We start from the raw sequence: 17,214 nt of genomic DNA, 5'->3' as shown, positions 1-17,214 counted from the left end.
AGTGTCACTCTTTATGTTTCCAGTCATATATAATCTGCCTCAATACCAGCCAAATATAATCCAACCCACAACCAACTCCAACCCACAACCAACCGATCACCAACCAACTGTCATCCTCCCATGTATAACTTCAGCCACTCAAATGCTCAGCCAATAATCATACAGCATTCTCCAGCATTCTAGCCCATGTACTCCCTCCTCTCACTCAATCCACTTACCATGTATACTTTAATAAACCTGCACTTACCATATTTACAGTTATCAAATTACAGGGGCATCACATTGGGGTCACCACTGAAAAAGACACTTTCCTCTTGTTGCCATTCTCTAAATTTCAGCAAGAGGAATGACTGGGAGGAGGGCCATCTCTAGATGCCCCTGTTGCTTCTGGGATCCTCCTGTTCATTCTGCTGTGTAGGGCCTGGAACTCTGCCCCAAGTGGCAGCACCACTACAAGGTCCTGACATTTGCCTGTTGGCAATGTCTTGTTCAATTTTTCTTAGCATGGGTTTTTCAAGTGTACCTGCCAATTGCCTGATGTCATATATGATGTCAGGTGTGGGCAGACAAAAAGATGGCTGGGCCAAGAGGGGCTTCTGATCAGCAGATTGTCAGGGTTTCAAAGTGCCATGCCACCTGATGTCATTGTGATGTCAGGTGATTGACAGGTAGGCAGCCCCACCAACCTGTCAAATTTTAACCTGCAGGGGAGTAGGAGAGATAAGGATCTGTCCCACTGGCCAAATCTGGTCTGTCACTCCTATTTTAATGGGCCTGTCCATTCCAAGGAGTTCCCCCTCTCCAAACAAAATTTTGAAGTGAGGCCCTATCTGCACTATACATTTAAAACAGTTTTATTCTACTTTAAATGGTCATGGTGTCTCCCAAAGAATCCTGGGAACTGTAAGTTATCAAGGGTGCTGAGAGATGTTAGGAGACACGTTTCCCCCTCACAGAGCTACAGTTCTTAGAGTGGCTTAAGAATCAACCCCTCTTCCCAGAGAATTGTGGGAATTGTAGCTCTGTGTAGGGAACAGAGGATCTCCTAACAACCCTCAGCACCCATCACAAACTACATTTCACAAGACCATTACGCTTAAATAAAATAATAATAATATCCCACCATTCCTCCCAGTAGGATCCCAGGGCGGCAATTGACATGAAAATCTGTATGAAACTGCTTTAAATATATAATGCAGATGAGGCCTAAGTGAAGCAACACACATTACCCTCTAAAGAGCCTTTCCCCACTCCAAGTAAGACCATTCTAAATTCAGAATCTACAATTACCTAACTGCATGCTCCTTTCAGCTACAGCATCCCTAACAGATGGCCACCCAGCCCTAGGTTTATAGCTCCAGCAGAGAGGCCATGCCCTCCTGAGGCAATCTCCTCCATTGTCAAACTGCTCTGATTGAGCTAAGAGGTTTCTCCTGAGCCAAAATCTGCCTCTTCCCTGCAATTCCCACCCGTTGCTTCTCATCCAGCCCTCTGCAGCAACAGGGAAGAGTCTGCTTCATCTCCTGGGTGCACAACAGCCTTTCAGATGTTTTGAAGACAGCAACCATCTCTGCCCTTAACTTCTTCTCCAGGCTAAACATGCTGCAGCCGCTCTGTTTATATTTTGAATGGCTGGAAATACATTGCAGAAACCATTAAGTTGTTTGGGTTTATCCTTTACACAGCCAAACACACTAAACTGCTCTTGGCACTTGCAGCAATGGAGGACGGGGCTCTCACAGAGTAAACCGATATGCCATGCAAGTAGGCAGTGAAGAGCCTTCAGTCATGAGAAGCAGCGCTGAGTGACCATAGCTCAGGGGGAAAACACATGCTTTGCATGTAGGAGGTCCCAGGTTCAGTCCCTGGTCTCTTCAGTTAGAAGCATCTCATGAAGCCGGAGATGGGAAAGAGCTTTTTCTGCTACGCTCCTGGAGACAGGAACAGTGGGATCCCCTCTGGGTTTTTCCATGAGCTTCCCAACGTGCTGAAATCTATGGTTTCTTCTCCTCCCTCACCGGGATCCCACCCCAAATGCCCCCCTATATGGCAAGTAGATTTTTTTGGGGGGGGGGGTAAGCACCTGTTGGTATAGCAGTTGCTCCCATTGGGATCTAAGCTTGGTTATTGAGTTGTTTCAGAGTACATACCCTTCTCCTACATTTCTTTTAACAAGTAACAGTAGCTTCACACACACACACACACTTCCATTTTAAATAAAATGCAATAAAGCCAGCGATGACCTCCTTAGAGTAATGATAAAAATATCAGACACATTTGTGTAACACACCATAAAGCGACTATCCTAAGGAAGACCACAGAGCTCCCTGCTAATCTCTCCGAATCATAACTTTGCTTTTTTTCCTATGCCTTCAAGTTGATTACGACTTATGGCGACCCTATGAATCTTTTTTGGATATTTTTATTGATGTTTTAATGGTAAGAGGTACAGTAGGGCCCCACTCATATGGCAGGTTATGTTCCAGACCCCCACCTAAAAGTGAATCCCACCAAAAAGCAGAACTCCATCAATAGAATGGTGCCTGACGCAAGAAAAACACTGTAAAAGCAGAACAAGCACCATATGAGTGAGGCCTTCCTCTAATTGAAAGCCGCCGTATTAGTGGAATGACTAAAAGAGGGCAGCTGCAAAGCAGGGCCCTACTGTATTCAGAGGTGGTTTACCATTGTCTTCCTCTAAGCCTACAGCACCTGGTATTCTCAGGCTGTCTCCCATTCAAGTACTAACCAGGCCTGATCCTGCTTAGCTTCTGAGATCAGACGAGATCGGGTAGTATGGCTTACCAGCCCTTAAAGTAGGAAGCTCAGGATTGAAAAACAGACCCCATCTGCACTATACACTTAAAGCAGTATTATACCACTTTGCTTCCCCTCAGAGAATCCTGGGAGCTGCAGTTTGTTTAAGGGTGCTGAGAATTGTTAGGAGACTCCTCTTCCCCTCAGAGAGCTACAATTCCCAGAGTGGCTTAACAATGAATCCCTCTTCCTAGGGAACTGAGAATTGTAGCTCTGTGTAGGGCATAGGAGTTTCCTAACAACTCTCAGCACTGTGAACAAACTATAGTTCCCAGGATTTTGTGGGGTAAGTCATGACTATTATGATGGTACTCTAAATGCATAGTGCAGATGGGGCCTCAGTTTCCTTAACATCCCAGAGTAGCCATGTGCCCTACGTTACAGAGGATAGTCCTTTATTTGAAGGGCTGTCACAGTCCTCTATTGGAAGGTGTCCTCTGTGTGAAAGGCTGCCCAGTTTAAAGATAAAAGAGAACCCTAAGATGGGAGCCCATGAGAGGCCTTGGAGTTGCCCATCAACAGTGAGCATCTGGACAGCACAACTGAACAGGCACACACAGCTTCCCTTGCTTTGGGGCCATATATTTTGAGTGAAATGATTATTATACATTGGTGCTGCCCTGTGGAACTCCTTGCCAACAGAAGTTTGACAGAAGCCAACCCCATTTGTTTTTAGGTGTCTTCTAAACACTTCCAGGCCTTTCAAGACTTTCACTTTGCCAACCAGCTCATATTGATGCGATCAATTTTTTAACATTATGATACTGTGTTTTTACTCTGTACACTACCTTGTGGTTTTCTATTAGAGTGCTGTTTAGAAATATTTTAAATAATCAAGATCTGCATTGATCGATATAAATCAGCACATGCAAATTCTATGCAAATCGGTGCCTCCCTTTTACCTCTCTTTTTTGCATTTTGCATTCTTTTTTTTTTTTTTTTGCGATACATAAGTGGCCACTCCATTCCACCACCAGAATATGTCAACTCTATGTTTAGTTAGGGTTTGCCTGAGACGTGTTTGTTCCTGAGCTGGAAAATCTGAGAAAGCCCCATTTCCCACAGAGGGGCTGAATCCAGTGCTAGCATTACATAACTCCTTAGCAATTAGGGATGAGCAAATCAGTCAACTTTAGTCTCAGGCAGTTTCTCATTTTTCCAATCTCGCGTTCACATTTCCACGTCAGTTTGTGATTTTATTTTTAAGCCCTCAGGAATTCATCAGCATCTTACTGCAAATTTCTCTTAACAGACACATTTTTTTTGCAAAGCAATCTCCTCCTAATAGAATACATTTTAATGCACATTTTGCCCTAGCATATGCATTTTTGTACACAGTTTTTGGCTGTAGGACTGCACAGCAAAATTTGGAGAAGTGTGAATTTTGCAAGATTGCTGAGTTTCAATTCAGCTCGGAAAGTTTGACTTAGGTAAGCTTGTCTTTCAATGCAAACTGAACTGAATGTGTCTCCCATTCTTACTCATACAGACCATGCTATTTCTGATGGATGTGAAAGTTGGACAGTGAAAAAAGCAGCTAAGAGAAACCTCAACTCATTTGAAATGTGGTGTTGGAGGAGAGCTTTGCACATACCATGGACTGTGAAAAAGACAAATAATTGGCTGTTAGAACAAATTAAACCAGAAGTATCCCTAAACCTAAAATGATGAAACTGAGGCTATCATACTTTGGACACATAATGAGAAGACATGAGTCACTAGAAAAAAGAATAGTGCTGGGAAAAACAGAAGGAAGTAGAAAAAGAGGAAGGCCAAACAAGAGATGGACTGATTCCATAAAGGAAGCCACAGACCTGAACTTACAAGATCTGAACAGGGTGGTTCATGACAGATGCTGTTGGAGGTTGCTGATTCGTATGGTTGACATAAGTCAAAATCAACTTGAAGGCATATAACAACAACCCATCCTTACTTGGTATGGAAGAATGTTCTAGCAGAGAGGAGCCAATGGGTCAGATCTCTCTGTCTGCCATCTTTACTGGTGCTCCCAAATCATAGCAGATGCTGAATCTGTGTTTATCTCCTGAGTTCCCTACTATCAGTCTGTGGTAAGGGCTTGCCTCTAAAATAGGTTGTGCCTCTGTGAGTGGGCTGTAATTTCCTGCAACCCACTCTTGCTGGCAAAGGCTAGAATTATCCCATCACCAGAGCAGAGTTTATCTAATTCAGGGGAGAGGAAAGGTTGATGGTGAGGTGGCAGGAGAAAGATGCCTGAGTAATCCATGATCTGGTAGAGAACCAGGTATTACAGTGCTTACACAAGGTACATTTAACTCTGGAAATGTTAGCAGCCCAGCGTTATCCCTGAATGTGCTCTGCCATTGCACAAACATTTTCAGGTGGATCCGGGAGACAAAAGTTTGAATTAGAGAGCATTTTATTCATGCCAAATGTGTGCTGGTTCCAACTTCCTTCCTCTGCCAAGCGATGTATGTTGCCACTCTTGCACAGCTCTAACAAACTTGGGTCACCAATCAGCCAGTGTTTTACTGGTCTGGTCGGCACAACTGAACCAGAAAGGGGGGGGAAGGGGGGAAAGCACCAGATCAGGAAACAAAAAGGAGACATGATACTGGTAATGGGTTGTTTATTGAGCTTGATGTGTTTCAAGGACTCTCATCACTCTGAGAAATTCTGAATTAAAAAAAATCTAAATGGGAAATGGATGTGGGGTGTTGTCATCTGGGGTCTCAGGGAGTCTTAGACCTTTTATGTTTTTGGGAGCAGAGTCCCTGTGTCTCCAGCATCCTACAAGCCAATCAGCATGAAAGGGGAGTGTGTTAGCCACTGAGAAGAGTCTTCTAACATGCCTCCTTGTCCTTTCTGCTAATTGGAGCCAAACAGAGTGAAAGGTGAGTCAGCCACAGAGAAGGCTCTCAGTGCTGTCCTGGGCTCCTTCTGGGAGGAAAGGTGGGATATTAAATAAATAAATAAATAAAATAAGAAACGCTCTCTTCAGTGGCTATCACTCTCCCCTTTCATGCTGAATGGCTCTTAGGGATGTCTGTTGCTGGAGAGAAGGCATGAACAAGGATATCATTTTCAGCCCAGCCTCAAAAAAGGGGATGTGTGGCTATGACTATCTAGAAGGAACCCTGCACTTCTGAATTTGCTACTGCTACTGAATGTAAGTGGTGGTCAGACCCAGCCACTGCATTCTGCTCAGATTCTTGCTTGGATGCAGCGCAGCCCACTGCTGCCAAGGAAGGCCCCAGACTCTTTGTTGGTTCCATCCTATCAGGGGACCAAAATATCTGGAGGGCACCAGGTTGTGGAAGGTTAATACATTGGGATGTATACAGTGTTCTCTGTCCACTAGTGTAAGGGCTTGTGTATTAGCGGTTGGTTGAGTTTTAATGTTTCACAACAGAGGGATCCAAAGCAACAGTTGCGCTAGTGGAAACTTGTTGCATATCTATAGTGTAACAAAGTGACCATCAACCTGGTTACACATTCTCTTGCACAGCAACGTTCAGCTACCACAAAACATTTAGCCAGCGGAACAAGGATACTGCTAAGTGGCTTTAACTTAGTTTTTAATTTTAATGTTATAGTTAATTAATTGTAATTTTTATTAATTCTGTCTTAATCTGTTTTTAATGTGTTTTATACTTATATGTTGTATTCACATTCGCTGGTTTTAAATGTGTTTTTATTCTGTTGTACACCGCCCTGAGAGCCTGTTGCTATAGGGCGGTCTAAAAGTGCAATAAATAAATAATAAATAAATAATAGTGCTACACTGCATACAACCCATGATGTTTGCAAACCGCCTGATGCTTACATGAGCTTTGCATGGATGACCCCTCCCATCATCCCTGTTGGCTGTGCTGGCTAAGGTTGAGGGGAGCCAAATATCTAGAGAGCACCAGGTTGGGGAAGGCTGTGATAGGCCTTAAAATGGCAGCCTTACATAAGATACCTTGGTAAGTGGTTTTTGGTGCATTGTTGTTGCTGTTATTCCCAGCGACTTTCAGTTCCCATGTGCCAGTCACCTTTCATTTTCTCAGATTTCTCTCTCCAAATAACTGCTACATATTTAATGCAGGAAGTGTTTCTGCTGAGTGGATTGTTGGGGTCTGTTAAATGGCAGCCTGTTTGAGAAAGCAGCAATTGAAAATGCACACAACACACACACACACACACACACACACAGAGAGAGAGAGAGAGAGAGAGAGAGAGAGTGCAGGTCAACCCATATCAGAAATGAAGATTTCTGATCCCTTGGCCCAGGATCTGATCTGATATTAAGTGGCAAAACACCAGCAGGAAATAACAGTCCAAAACAAAAACAAAACAAAACTCTGGGCAAATGAAAACAATAATGTTTCATACCTCCATTTCCCCCCCAGCCATGGAGGTTTTACAGGGCCAGTTCCCTTGTGAGGAGAGAGTGCTGGAGACATGGGATTTTTTCTCCCGGCATCTGTTTATTGACAGATGTATAGAAAAAGGAAGCAGATGAGCCCTAGCCCAGTGGCAGAGCATCTGCTTTGCATGCAGAAGGCCCCAAGTTCAAGCCCCAGCATCTCCAGGTAGGGCCAGGAATATCCACTGTGTGAAACCCTGGAGAGCTTAGACAATACTAAGTTAGGTGGGCCAGCGATGTGACTCGGTTCCTATGAGTGCCACAACAGAATGCTTTGTCAACAAAATAGAATCAGATACCCGCGTCCCCAGCAAACGGTACGTTCTTAGAGTCCCCCACTCCTGGTTTGCCAGTCAGTTGCAAAGACACAGGCTGCTACCTCATTTGCTGGAAACATTTCAGCTGCCAAATCTTTTGTCTCCAGAATCCAGCAGGGCATATTTTAAGGAATTGTTACTGGGTGTCCCCTTTTTAAAAATTCCAATGGCTTGCCTGTGGAAGCCTTACTTCCATGTACAAGCCCTGACTGAGGCAAGAGTGGTTCAAGCTAGACCAACTGACCGACAAACAGGGAGTGAATACAGCCTTGCATTTACACAAGTTACTAGCCGAGCACAATTCTTGCTGGCCTGCCCACCTACCAGTAAATGCACAAATTAAAAAGCAAATTAAAAATTAAAAACTGCTGCTTATGATCCATGACCTGCTATAGCAGAATTCTTACGAAAGAAGAAAAGAAATGAAGGTGCAGGGAACCATCATCGCAGTGTACCGGGAGAGAGATTTTGTTAAGAGGTTTGTTTTTCAGAAAGATTGGTGGTTTGTAAGAATCCTAAGAATTATTGTGTCATGTGCCACTATGCCCTACTGTTTCTGTTCAATTTTGCTAAAATCTCATACCTCGTCCTCTAGTCAGTGTTTCAGTGGCTACCAATCTGATTTGGTGTTCTTGGTTCGCTGATTAAATGTAAGGTGTCCATTTGTGTCTACTGGGTGTCCAAAAGCTAGGACTGGATGTCCATTTTGATACACAACTATTACTTAAAAATTGCCTTGGAGCCCAAACTCTACCTGAGCATGTGTGTTCAGTAGCTAGTTGCCATCAGCCATCAAAGGCCATTAAAGAGCCATTAAAAAGCCATTAAAGAAACATCTTTAGGAAAGCCATTCGTGGAGCATCACCCACACAGGATTGACCCCTCCACAACAGCTGTTCAGCAGAGGGATCAATTCTGCAGGGTGTTGTGATGGGTCCCCCCCTCCCGATCAATACCTGCATTAAGGTATTCATCCTGCCCTTCTCCTGGCCATATGTTTAATTAGGGTTTTAAAACCCTAATTAAACATTAGCCCCGCCCTCAAACTTATTTGGGACTGTATCCAGGAGAGGATGGTGGTCCTCAGGTCAACCTAGGGTGAGTCGGCTCAATCTCCTCCCCCCTGGATCAGAGCCATGTTGAGGACGGTGGAGCTGTGAATAGCTCTAGTCATTACACAAAATCCTCGACATGGGCTTCTCTTCAATCTACATTATCACATTTGAAAGCACATTTCCATTACAGTGTTAAAGAGATTCAAGATAACCATCTACAGAATGGGAGAATAAACAATAGTAGGATGACCCAAAATAACCTCAAAAATTAACCATGGGAACTTAGATACTAAGGCTGCAATCCTACTCACCTGGGAGTAAGCCCTGTTCAATTCAGTAGGATTTACTTCTGAGTAGACATGGCTAGGATTGCAGTGTAAAGTACTAGGCCAGTGGGCAAACCTGGAATTTGAGAAAGGGCCATGGGCATCAGTCTCAAAATGGCTGCTGCGGGGGTGTGGCATAACACAAAATATCTGCCATATCTAAAACAAAGATAGGACCACAAAATTGTGTGGGCATGCCCCCTGTTAGGCTCCCACCCATGGGAAAAAGGCACCTATATCAGACACCTTTATGCTCATTCACAGAGGGAAGCTCTTTGCATCTCTCCTTTGCTCAAAATGGAAAGGAGGGTGGGTGTCCAATCCTGGGATCCAATGAAATGTGGGCACGTTTAAGGGGGTGTGCTCCATGTGGGAGAGGCTGAGCCAGTGCAAACAGGAACTAAGCAGGAAGAGCAAACAGTCTCTTGTGTTTTGGATTTTTGAGAGAATATTTATCTTTCAAGATCCTTCGTGGTGCAGAGTGGTAAGCGGCGGTAACGCAGCTGAAGCTCTGCTCATGGCTGGAGTTCGATTCCAATGGAAGGAGGAAGTCGAATCTCCGGTAAAAGGGGTCGAGGTCCACTCAGCCTTCCATCCATCCGTGGTCGGTAAAATGAGTACCCGGCATATACTGGGGGGTAAAGAAAGGCCGGGGAAGGAACTGACAATCCCACCCCATATATACTGTCTGCCTAGTAAATGCCTAGTAAGAGTCGGAAATGAACTCGCACTACAAGTGAGGGGGCACCTTTACCTTTTATTTATGTTTCATCAGTATCATAGACAGTAATAGTGGGCAAAGTGGCACCAGCGGGCACCACATTGGTGACCCTTGTGCTAAAGCATAACCCAACAGGATGTTCTCCTAGACAAGCCTTAGAAAAGAACATCCAACTGCTTTGGTTCTGTTAATCTATTGATTCATGCAATTACAGTTTACAGCTCTTCTCTTCCCCTACCTCCTTCCTTTCACTCCATGAGGAACATTTCCAATCAATTCACGCTGTACAGTCCAGGACTATGCAAGTCCCAGGCCTGTGAATTGCTCAGCAGGCTTATTCCAGCCATCAGCCAACTCACATATGATGTTCTTGCTGTGCCTGACACTGGATTTATTGCCCTGTCAACACACTCCGGGAATGGTGTTGAATCAGGATAAGTCTGGATGCCAGCCAGAGACAGATAAAAATGGCATAACAGTTCCCTGGTAGATGGTGACAAATGAGGAAGGCTGAAGTGTTACATTCCTATCACTGCTTAAAACTTCAGGGTAGAGGAGTTGAGCAAGACTTGAATAAGCTGCCAGATAAACGAACATCCATTCTCCAGTCTACTAGTGATGTTGGCAAAATCTCTTATCCAAAGGAGGCAATCGTATACCCACTTACTTGGAAGTGAGATCATTTGAAAACAATTAGACTTACTTCTCCTGAGTAGGGTTGGAGGAGAAATTTGATCCAGGCTCCATTTTTTTCAAGAAATTTGCAAATTGCTGTGCAAATATGGGGAACTGAATTTAGGACTGAAAAAAATGAAGAGAAACGAAATTGATAGATTCATACATCCCTACTCCTGAATCAGTTTGCAATTTTAAAAAAAATTGTTCACATTTAGTGCATGTTTCTTCTAATGTACACACTTTATATGCAATTTTGCCTAATATACACATTTTTAAAGCAATTTCCCCTATTATATACATGATTATGCACATTTTCTCAGTGGTGGCCCCCAAATTATGGAATGATCTTTTTGATGAGGTGCGCCTGGCGCCAACACTGTTATCTTTTCGGCACCAGGTCAAGACTTTCCTTTTCTCCCAGGCATTTTAGCATGTGTTTTAATATTTTTTAAAATGTGTTTTTAAATTTGTATATATGTTTTTAATGTTTTTAATTGTTGTAAGCTGCCCAGAGAGCTTTGGCTATGGGGTGGTATACAAATGCAATAAATAAATAAATAAATACATTTTTGGGGGCCCCGGTGGCTGAGTCGAATCACCTTTTAAATTTCACATAATGCCCCTGAGAAAATGTTGTTAGAGCAATGTGGGAAATGGAGGACATAAGAAGAGCCCGGCTGGGTCAGGCCAAAGGCCACCCAATCCAGTGCTTCCCCCCTTCTCTTTCTCAGACAGGCTGCCATTTAACAGGCCCGACAATCCGCTCGTGAGAAACACTTCTTGCATAAAAGATGAAGGAGTTACTTGGAGGGAGGAGTCTGAGAAAATGAAAGGCAACTGGCACATGGGGACTAAAAGCCACTGGGAATAATAATAATAATAATAATAATAATAATAATAATACACCAAGAGCCACTTACTTGGGATGTCTTATGTTTTTAATTGTGAACCCAGACAGCATTGCCAATGGTCAAAGTTCATGGGAGTTGTAGTCCAACAACATCTGGAGGGCCATAGGTTTGCTATACCTGCCCTCTGCTAACTCCTATAGGTCAGGTGTAAAGAACGTTTGGCTCTCCAGATGTTGCTGAACTACAACTCCCATCATTCCTGGCCATTGGCCATTTTGCTGAGGCTGATGAGTGCTATAATTCAGCAACATCTGGAGGGCCACAGGTTCTCCACACTAGCTATAGGCCAGCTGTTAATTTTGGTAAAATAGCTCTGCCTTGCCCAACCTTCCCCCCACCCCCCACTATGAAGTATTTGTGAACTTGGATATTATTAAAGAGCCTCCATACAAGCCCTGTTGACTTGGGCTTATGGGTGTTGTAGGGCATCAGGTTTGGGAAGGATGGAACCACAACTTGGAAAGTTACTTTTTTGAACTACAGCTCCCATCAGCCTCAGCCAGCATGGCCACTGGATTGGGCTGATGGGAGTTGTAGTTCAAAAAAGTAACTTTTCCAAGCTCTGACTGGAACAGAAGGTGGATTTTTTTTAAAAAAAAATGTTTCCTTTAAATAATTTGTTTTGCTATTTCTCCTGCTACACTGTTTTTCTGAAAAAGTTGCATTGCTTTATAGCAAAGGATTGAATGCTTGGTTGGTGAAATGCTATAGACTAAAATGTAGCCTAAAATGTATTATGAGATAGCTTTCACATTCACCCCGCTCTACATTCATTCTTGCATTCCAAAATCCATCTCTATGCAAAAAATATACAGCAAAATCTATTCTTCTTCATAGCCAGCTTTTTTGTTCTTCAAAAGACATTCCCTGTACTCCTCTGGGTAAAATATGAACCTGAGGTCTTCCTTGGCTTGATGGTGGTGTTCATGCTGCCTTGGGGCTTTCAGACTCATGCCACAGTAGACTCTCCCTAGGGCAAAGGTGCTGAAATCCATTTCCAGCTGTTACCATTTGTAAGATCTCATTTTTGCGCTTTCTGGTCATCTTCCTGACATTCTGTGGTCAGCTGAGAAAAAGATACTGCTTCTTATTTTGTGGTGTATGTGTGTATTAGGGTTGCCAGGTTCAATCCCTGAGACTGATCCTGTATCTTTAGGAGAAGAGAAAGTCAGCCAAGTGCAGGTGTTCTTGCAACCCTGTAATGGGAAAAACCACAATGTGGAATTCTCCCTCCTCCCTGCACACCTTTTAAAGATACAAAAGACCTCTTGGTTGCGGCCTCCAAGAGGTCTTTTGTATCTTTAAAAGTTGTGCAGGGGGGAGGGAGAATTCCACCTTGTGGTTTTTCCCATTGCAGTGTTGCAAGAATACCTGCACTTGGCTGACTTTCTCTTCTCCTAAAGATACAGGAGAGGAAGGCAATGGTAAACCACCTCTGAATACTGCTTACCATGAAAGCCCTATTCATAGGGTCGCCATAAGTCGGGATCGACTTGAAGGCAGTCCATTTCCGTTTCCAAAGATACAGGATCAGTCTCAGCGATTGAACCTGGCAACCCTAGTGTGTATGTGTAAGACACAGCTGTGACAAGGCTTGCATACCCTTTCGCTCTTCATAAGTAGGAATCCTCTTGATGTTGCTGAACACCCCATACCCTTTCACTATGGTACTGGTCACTGTTCAAGTTTGGATGAGGAACTGTTTTTCAGCCCAAGGTCTCATTCCCTTATGGGCAACCTTCCAGGGGCTGCCTGCTAGCAGAGGTAAGAGTGGATAGAGCAATGATCTCGACCGCTGGGCACATACCATGCACTAGATACAAAAAGCGCCACGAACCCCCACTCAGATATTTGACTTCTAGAGACTCAGGTAGATAGCTGGAAAATGGCAAAACTTCCCAGAGGCACAGCCGTGTTAGGGCTGCATCCAATGTTAGTTCTACTCAGAGTAGCTCCATTGAAGTTAATAGATCAATTTCAATGAGTCTCCTCTGAAAAGTACTTGGTTGGATACAAGCTATGTATCTTAAGACAAAAACAACAAAGAGTCTTGTGGCACCTTAAAGAATAACAAATGAATGATGGCGTAAGCTTTGCTGGACTCAGGCCCACTTTGTCAGATGCATGAAGTGGAATCTTAGTTGACAGGTATATAAAGGAGACAATGGTAAGGTGGGAGTTAAGTGGCAATGAGATGCAAAAATTACACACAGTGATTTTTAGAGCTTGGCAATGCATCTCCTGCTAACAAGCCTCCTTGGAAATCTTGTAAAAAAAAAGGTGGCTGGGTGGCTGGGACACAGATAAACCAGGAACAGGTGCTACAGATCTGGGATTTGTTCCAAGTAAACAGAGAGCACATGTTTTTTGGCAAAATGGTGGTATCAAATGGTCTTGTCCTTTCTGGAATGAGGTTTTTTGTTTATCACCATCTGAGGTCTTCTACCTGGCTTGCTGGTGGAAGGAAGGCCTCTCCATTGGGCTGGCTGAGGCCAGCTGCCACTAGATCCTCACTTCCTCCTTCAGACAGCATACATTATGACTTCAAAAGAAGTGTGTAGGGGATGTTTTTTTTTTTTAATGCTGTCTGGAGTGGTACTGCACAAAATGGCTGCTACATCCAAAAGAGCAGAAAAGGCGTCATGACTACAAAATGGTGTGGGCAAATCAGCCACCCTCCATCAATGGGGGGAAAAGGCACCTACAACAACCAACACTGCACTAGCTCACGGAGAGATGCTCTTTGCACCACTCCTCTCTTCAGAAGAGACAGGAGGGTGGACATCTAGTCCTGGCATTTAGTGAAATGTGGGCATGTTTAAGGGGTAGGGTTGCCAGGTTGGAGCCATCCAAAAACCTGAGAAAATGGGGGCGGGCCCTAGTGATGTCATAGGGCGGGCCCTAATGACATCATGGGGTGGGCCCTAATGACACCACGGGGCGGGCCCTAGTGACATCATGGGGCGGGCCCTAGTGACATCACAGGGCGGGCCCTAGTGATGTCATGGGGTGGGCCCTAGTGATGTCATTAAGCATGATACATTGTATCAACCACAGTTGCTTGGAGCATGCCATTCAAAAAAAATTCTCTGGAGATTAAAATAGAAATCTTACCTAAAATAGGGTGTTCCTAGGTCCATCTGAAGTGACAAGGTCATTCTTTCTCACAAGCTTAGGGTGATGCAAAATGGAAATGGACTGCCTTCAAGTTGGTCCCAGATAGGGTCTTCATGGTAAGCAGTATTCAGACAGAGGTGTTTTACTATTGCCTTCCTCTGAGTCTGAGAGGCAGTGACTGGCCCAAGGTTGCCCAGTGAGCTTCATGGCTGTGTGAGGATTCGAACTCTAGTCTGTCAGGTCACAGTTCAATGCCTTTAGGGAACATTTAATCTCGCTTACTTGCTTCTGGCAAGAAGGGTTTACGTGCCCTCAGGCCAGGCCATTATTGGAAAAAAGGAGCCTAGTGTTGCAGAGATGTTAGATGGGAGCACAGATGGATGCCCCTGAAGGCAGCAACTGTAAACATGCTTATTAAGGAACTAAGCCCCATAGAACTCAATAGGACTTACTTCTGAGTAGATATGGTTGCAGCCATGTTAAGGACAAGGGAGGGCATTCTAGGCAAGCAGTTGGCAACTGCCTGTCAGCATTGTGCTGTTGCTAAGACTTGACTGGGGATCATCCACAAAGTTATCCATAAGGCACTGCAACTTTATGTGTTGGCTGGCTACTGCAGTGGGTGTCCCCTAATATTTATGGCCATACAAGCAGGGTGAGTGTAGGCAGCAATTGCCTTTCTACTTTACGAGGCCTTATATAGGACCGACAGGCAGCAGGAGGGAGGGGAGGACCAGAAAAATAAAAAAAATAAAAATAAAGGAAGAGAGCACCTCCTCCTAAGCAATAAGCATGTGCACTGTGCAGAGCACCTGCCTCCGTTTCCCCCCGAAGCCGCCCCACCCAGCCTCAACGCCAGGGCCTTCTGGGCCAGGCAACCTTGGTGATCTCTGGGCCGCTTCAGCCCCGGCACCTCTCTGCCCTCCCCCTCCTGAGAAAAATCAACTCATTTGAAATGTGGTGTTGGAGGAGAGCTTTGTGGATACCATGGTCTGCAAAACAGACAAATAATTGGGTGTCAGAACAAATTAAACCAGAACGATCACTAGAAGCTAAAATGATGAAACTGAGGTTATCATACTTTGGACACATCATGAGAAGACAGGATTCACTAGAAAAGACAATAATGCTGGGAAAAACAGAAGGGAGTAGAAAAAGAGGAAGACCAAACAAGAGATGGATTGATTTTATAAAGGAAGCCACAGACCTGAACTTACAAGATCTGAACAGGGTGGTTCTTGACAGATGCTCTTGGAAGACGCTGATTCATAGGGTCACCATAAGTCGTAATAGACTTGAAGGCACATAACAACAACAAAGAACAAATTAAATCAGAACTGTCACTAGAAGCTAAAATGATGAAACTGAGGTTATATTTTGGACACATCATGAGAAGACAGGATTCACTAGAAAATATAATAATGCTGGGAAAAACAGAAGGAAGTAGAAAAAGAGAAAGGCCAAACAAGAGATGGATTGATTCCATAAAGGAAGCCACAGACCTGAACTTACAAGATCTGAACAGGGTGGTTCATGACAGATGCTCTTGGAGGTCACTGATTCGTAGGGTTGCCATAAGTCATAATCGACTTGAAGGCACATAACAACAACAAATAGCTCCCAAATATCTCCCAAACGTGTCCCTTGCTTCTGATTGCATGGGACAAGAGAGTATGTGACCTATAGCTGTTCATTCATACAATATGCCACCATGGTTTAGCATTACATCTGAACATAACTACTCTGTCTTCAACAGCAGCCAAACAAATTACTTCAAATGCCCATAAGCAAATCAGGATGTGCCAACCAGAGGTATACAGCCTCTGAATGTAGATTCCATTTAGCTATCATGTGCTTGATACACATAATCCTTCATAGATGCATCTTTTTTTTTTAAGCCATCCAAATTAGTGGCCATCCAGCCCTGAATTCCTTAACTTGATTGCATGTTGTACAAAAAGACACTTTATTTTCTTTCTACTTCTAACCAGAGATGTAGTCATCCAGGGTTGTGGGGGGGTCATAGACCCCTTACTTTTTTGGGCTATGAGAGAACTAGAAAAGGTCCTCAAATGCAAAGATGTATCACTGAACACTAAAGTCAGGATCATTCAGACCATGGTATTCCCGATCTCTACATATGGATGTGAAAGTTGGACAGTAAAAAAGTGAGTAAGAGAAAAATCAACTCATTTGAAATGTGGTGTTAAAGGAGAGCTCCGTAGATACCATGGACTGCAAAAAAAACAAATAATTGGGTGTGAGAACAAATTAAACCCGAACTGTCACTAGAAGCTAAAATGATGAAACTGAGGTTATCATACTTTGGACACATCATGAGAAGACAGGATTCAGTAGAAAAGACAATAATGCTGGGGGGGGGAGAAAGAGGAAGGCCAAACAAGAGATTGATTGATTCCATAAAGGAAGTCACAGACCTGAACTTACAAGATTTGAACAAGGTGGTTCATCATGACAGATGCTATTGGAGGTCACTGATTCATAGGGTTGCCATAAGTTGTAATCAACTTGAAGTCACTTAACAACATGTACTGGAGAATATCCCAGTGGACTGTTTCAGAAATCTTTAATGTGAGACATAGCCCCAGTATTTTTACTGGGAGTCAGCATGTATAATGGTTAGTATGCTGAACCAGGACCACTGAGATTCAGATTTCAAAATCCCCACTTGCCCACAAAGCTTGATGGGTGTGGGCCTCTCACATACAGAGACTCAGGCTGCAATTCAGTACATGTCTATTCAGAAGTAAGTTCCATTGGGACTTACTCCCAGGTAAGTGTGTACTGGATTGCAGCCTCAGCCACTTCAACCTCCCATAGGGTTGTTTTGAGTTTAAAAGGGAGCCATGAATGTCACCCTG

General features: G+C 43.8%; 1 protein-coding gene across 2 annotated transcripts in view; it reads left to right on the top strand.

Annotated features, from left to right (window-relative positions):
- The window catches only part of IDO2 (indoleamine 2,3-dioxygenase 2), a 57,537-nt gene extending 50,947 nt beyond the window's left edge, over nucleotides 1–6,590 (top strand). For both annotated transcript variants that reach the window (XM_061592412.1, XM_061592413.1), the window contains one exon: nucleotides 4,307–6,590. Coding sequence is in view for 1 of the 2 variants with exons in the window: in XM_061592413.1 (XP_061448397.1) it covers nucleotides 4,307–4,322 (16 nt within the window). In the remaining variant the exon portion in view is untranslated. The remainder of the gene's footprint in view (nucleotides 1–4,306) is intronic.
- The last annotated feature ends 10,624 nt before the right edge of the window (nucleotides 6,591–17,214 follow it).

This window comes from Rhineura floridana, chromosome 12 (assembly GCF_030035675.1).
Source record: "Rhineura floridana isolate rRhiFlo1 chromosome 12, rRhiFlo1.hap2, whole genome shotgun sequence".
Taxonomy (NCBI): domain Eukaryota; kingdom Metazoa; phylum Chordata; class Lepidosauria; order Squamata; family Rhineuridae; genus Rhineura; species Rhineura floridana.
The sequence above is the reverse complement of the archived record's forward strand: the minus strand, read 5'-3'. Positions and strand labels throughout refer to the sequence as shown.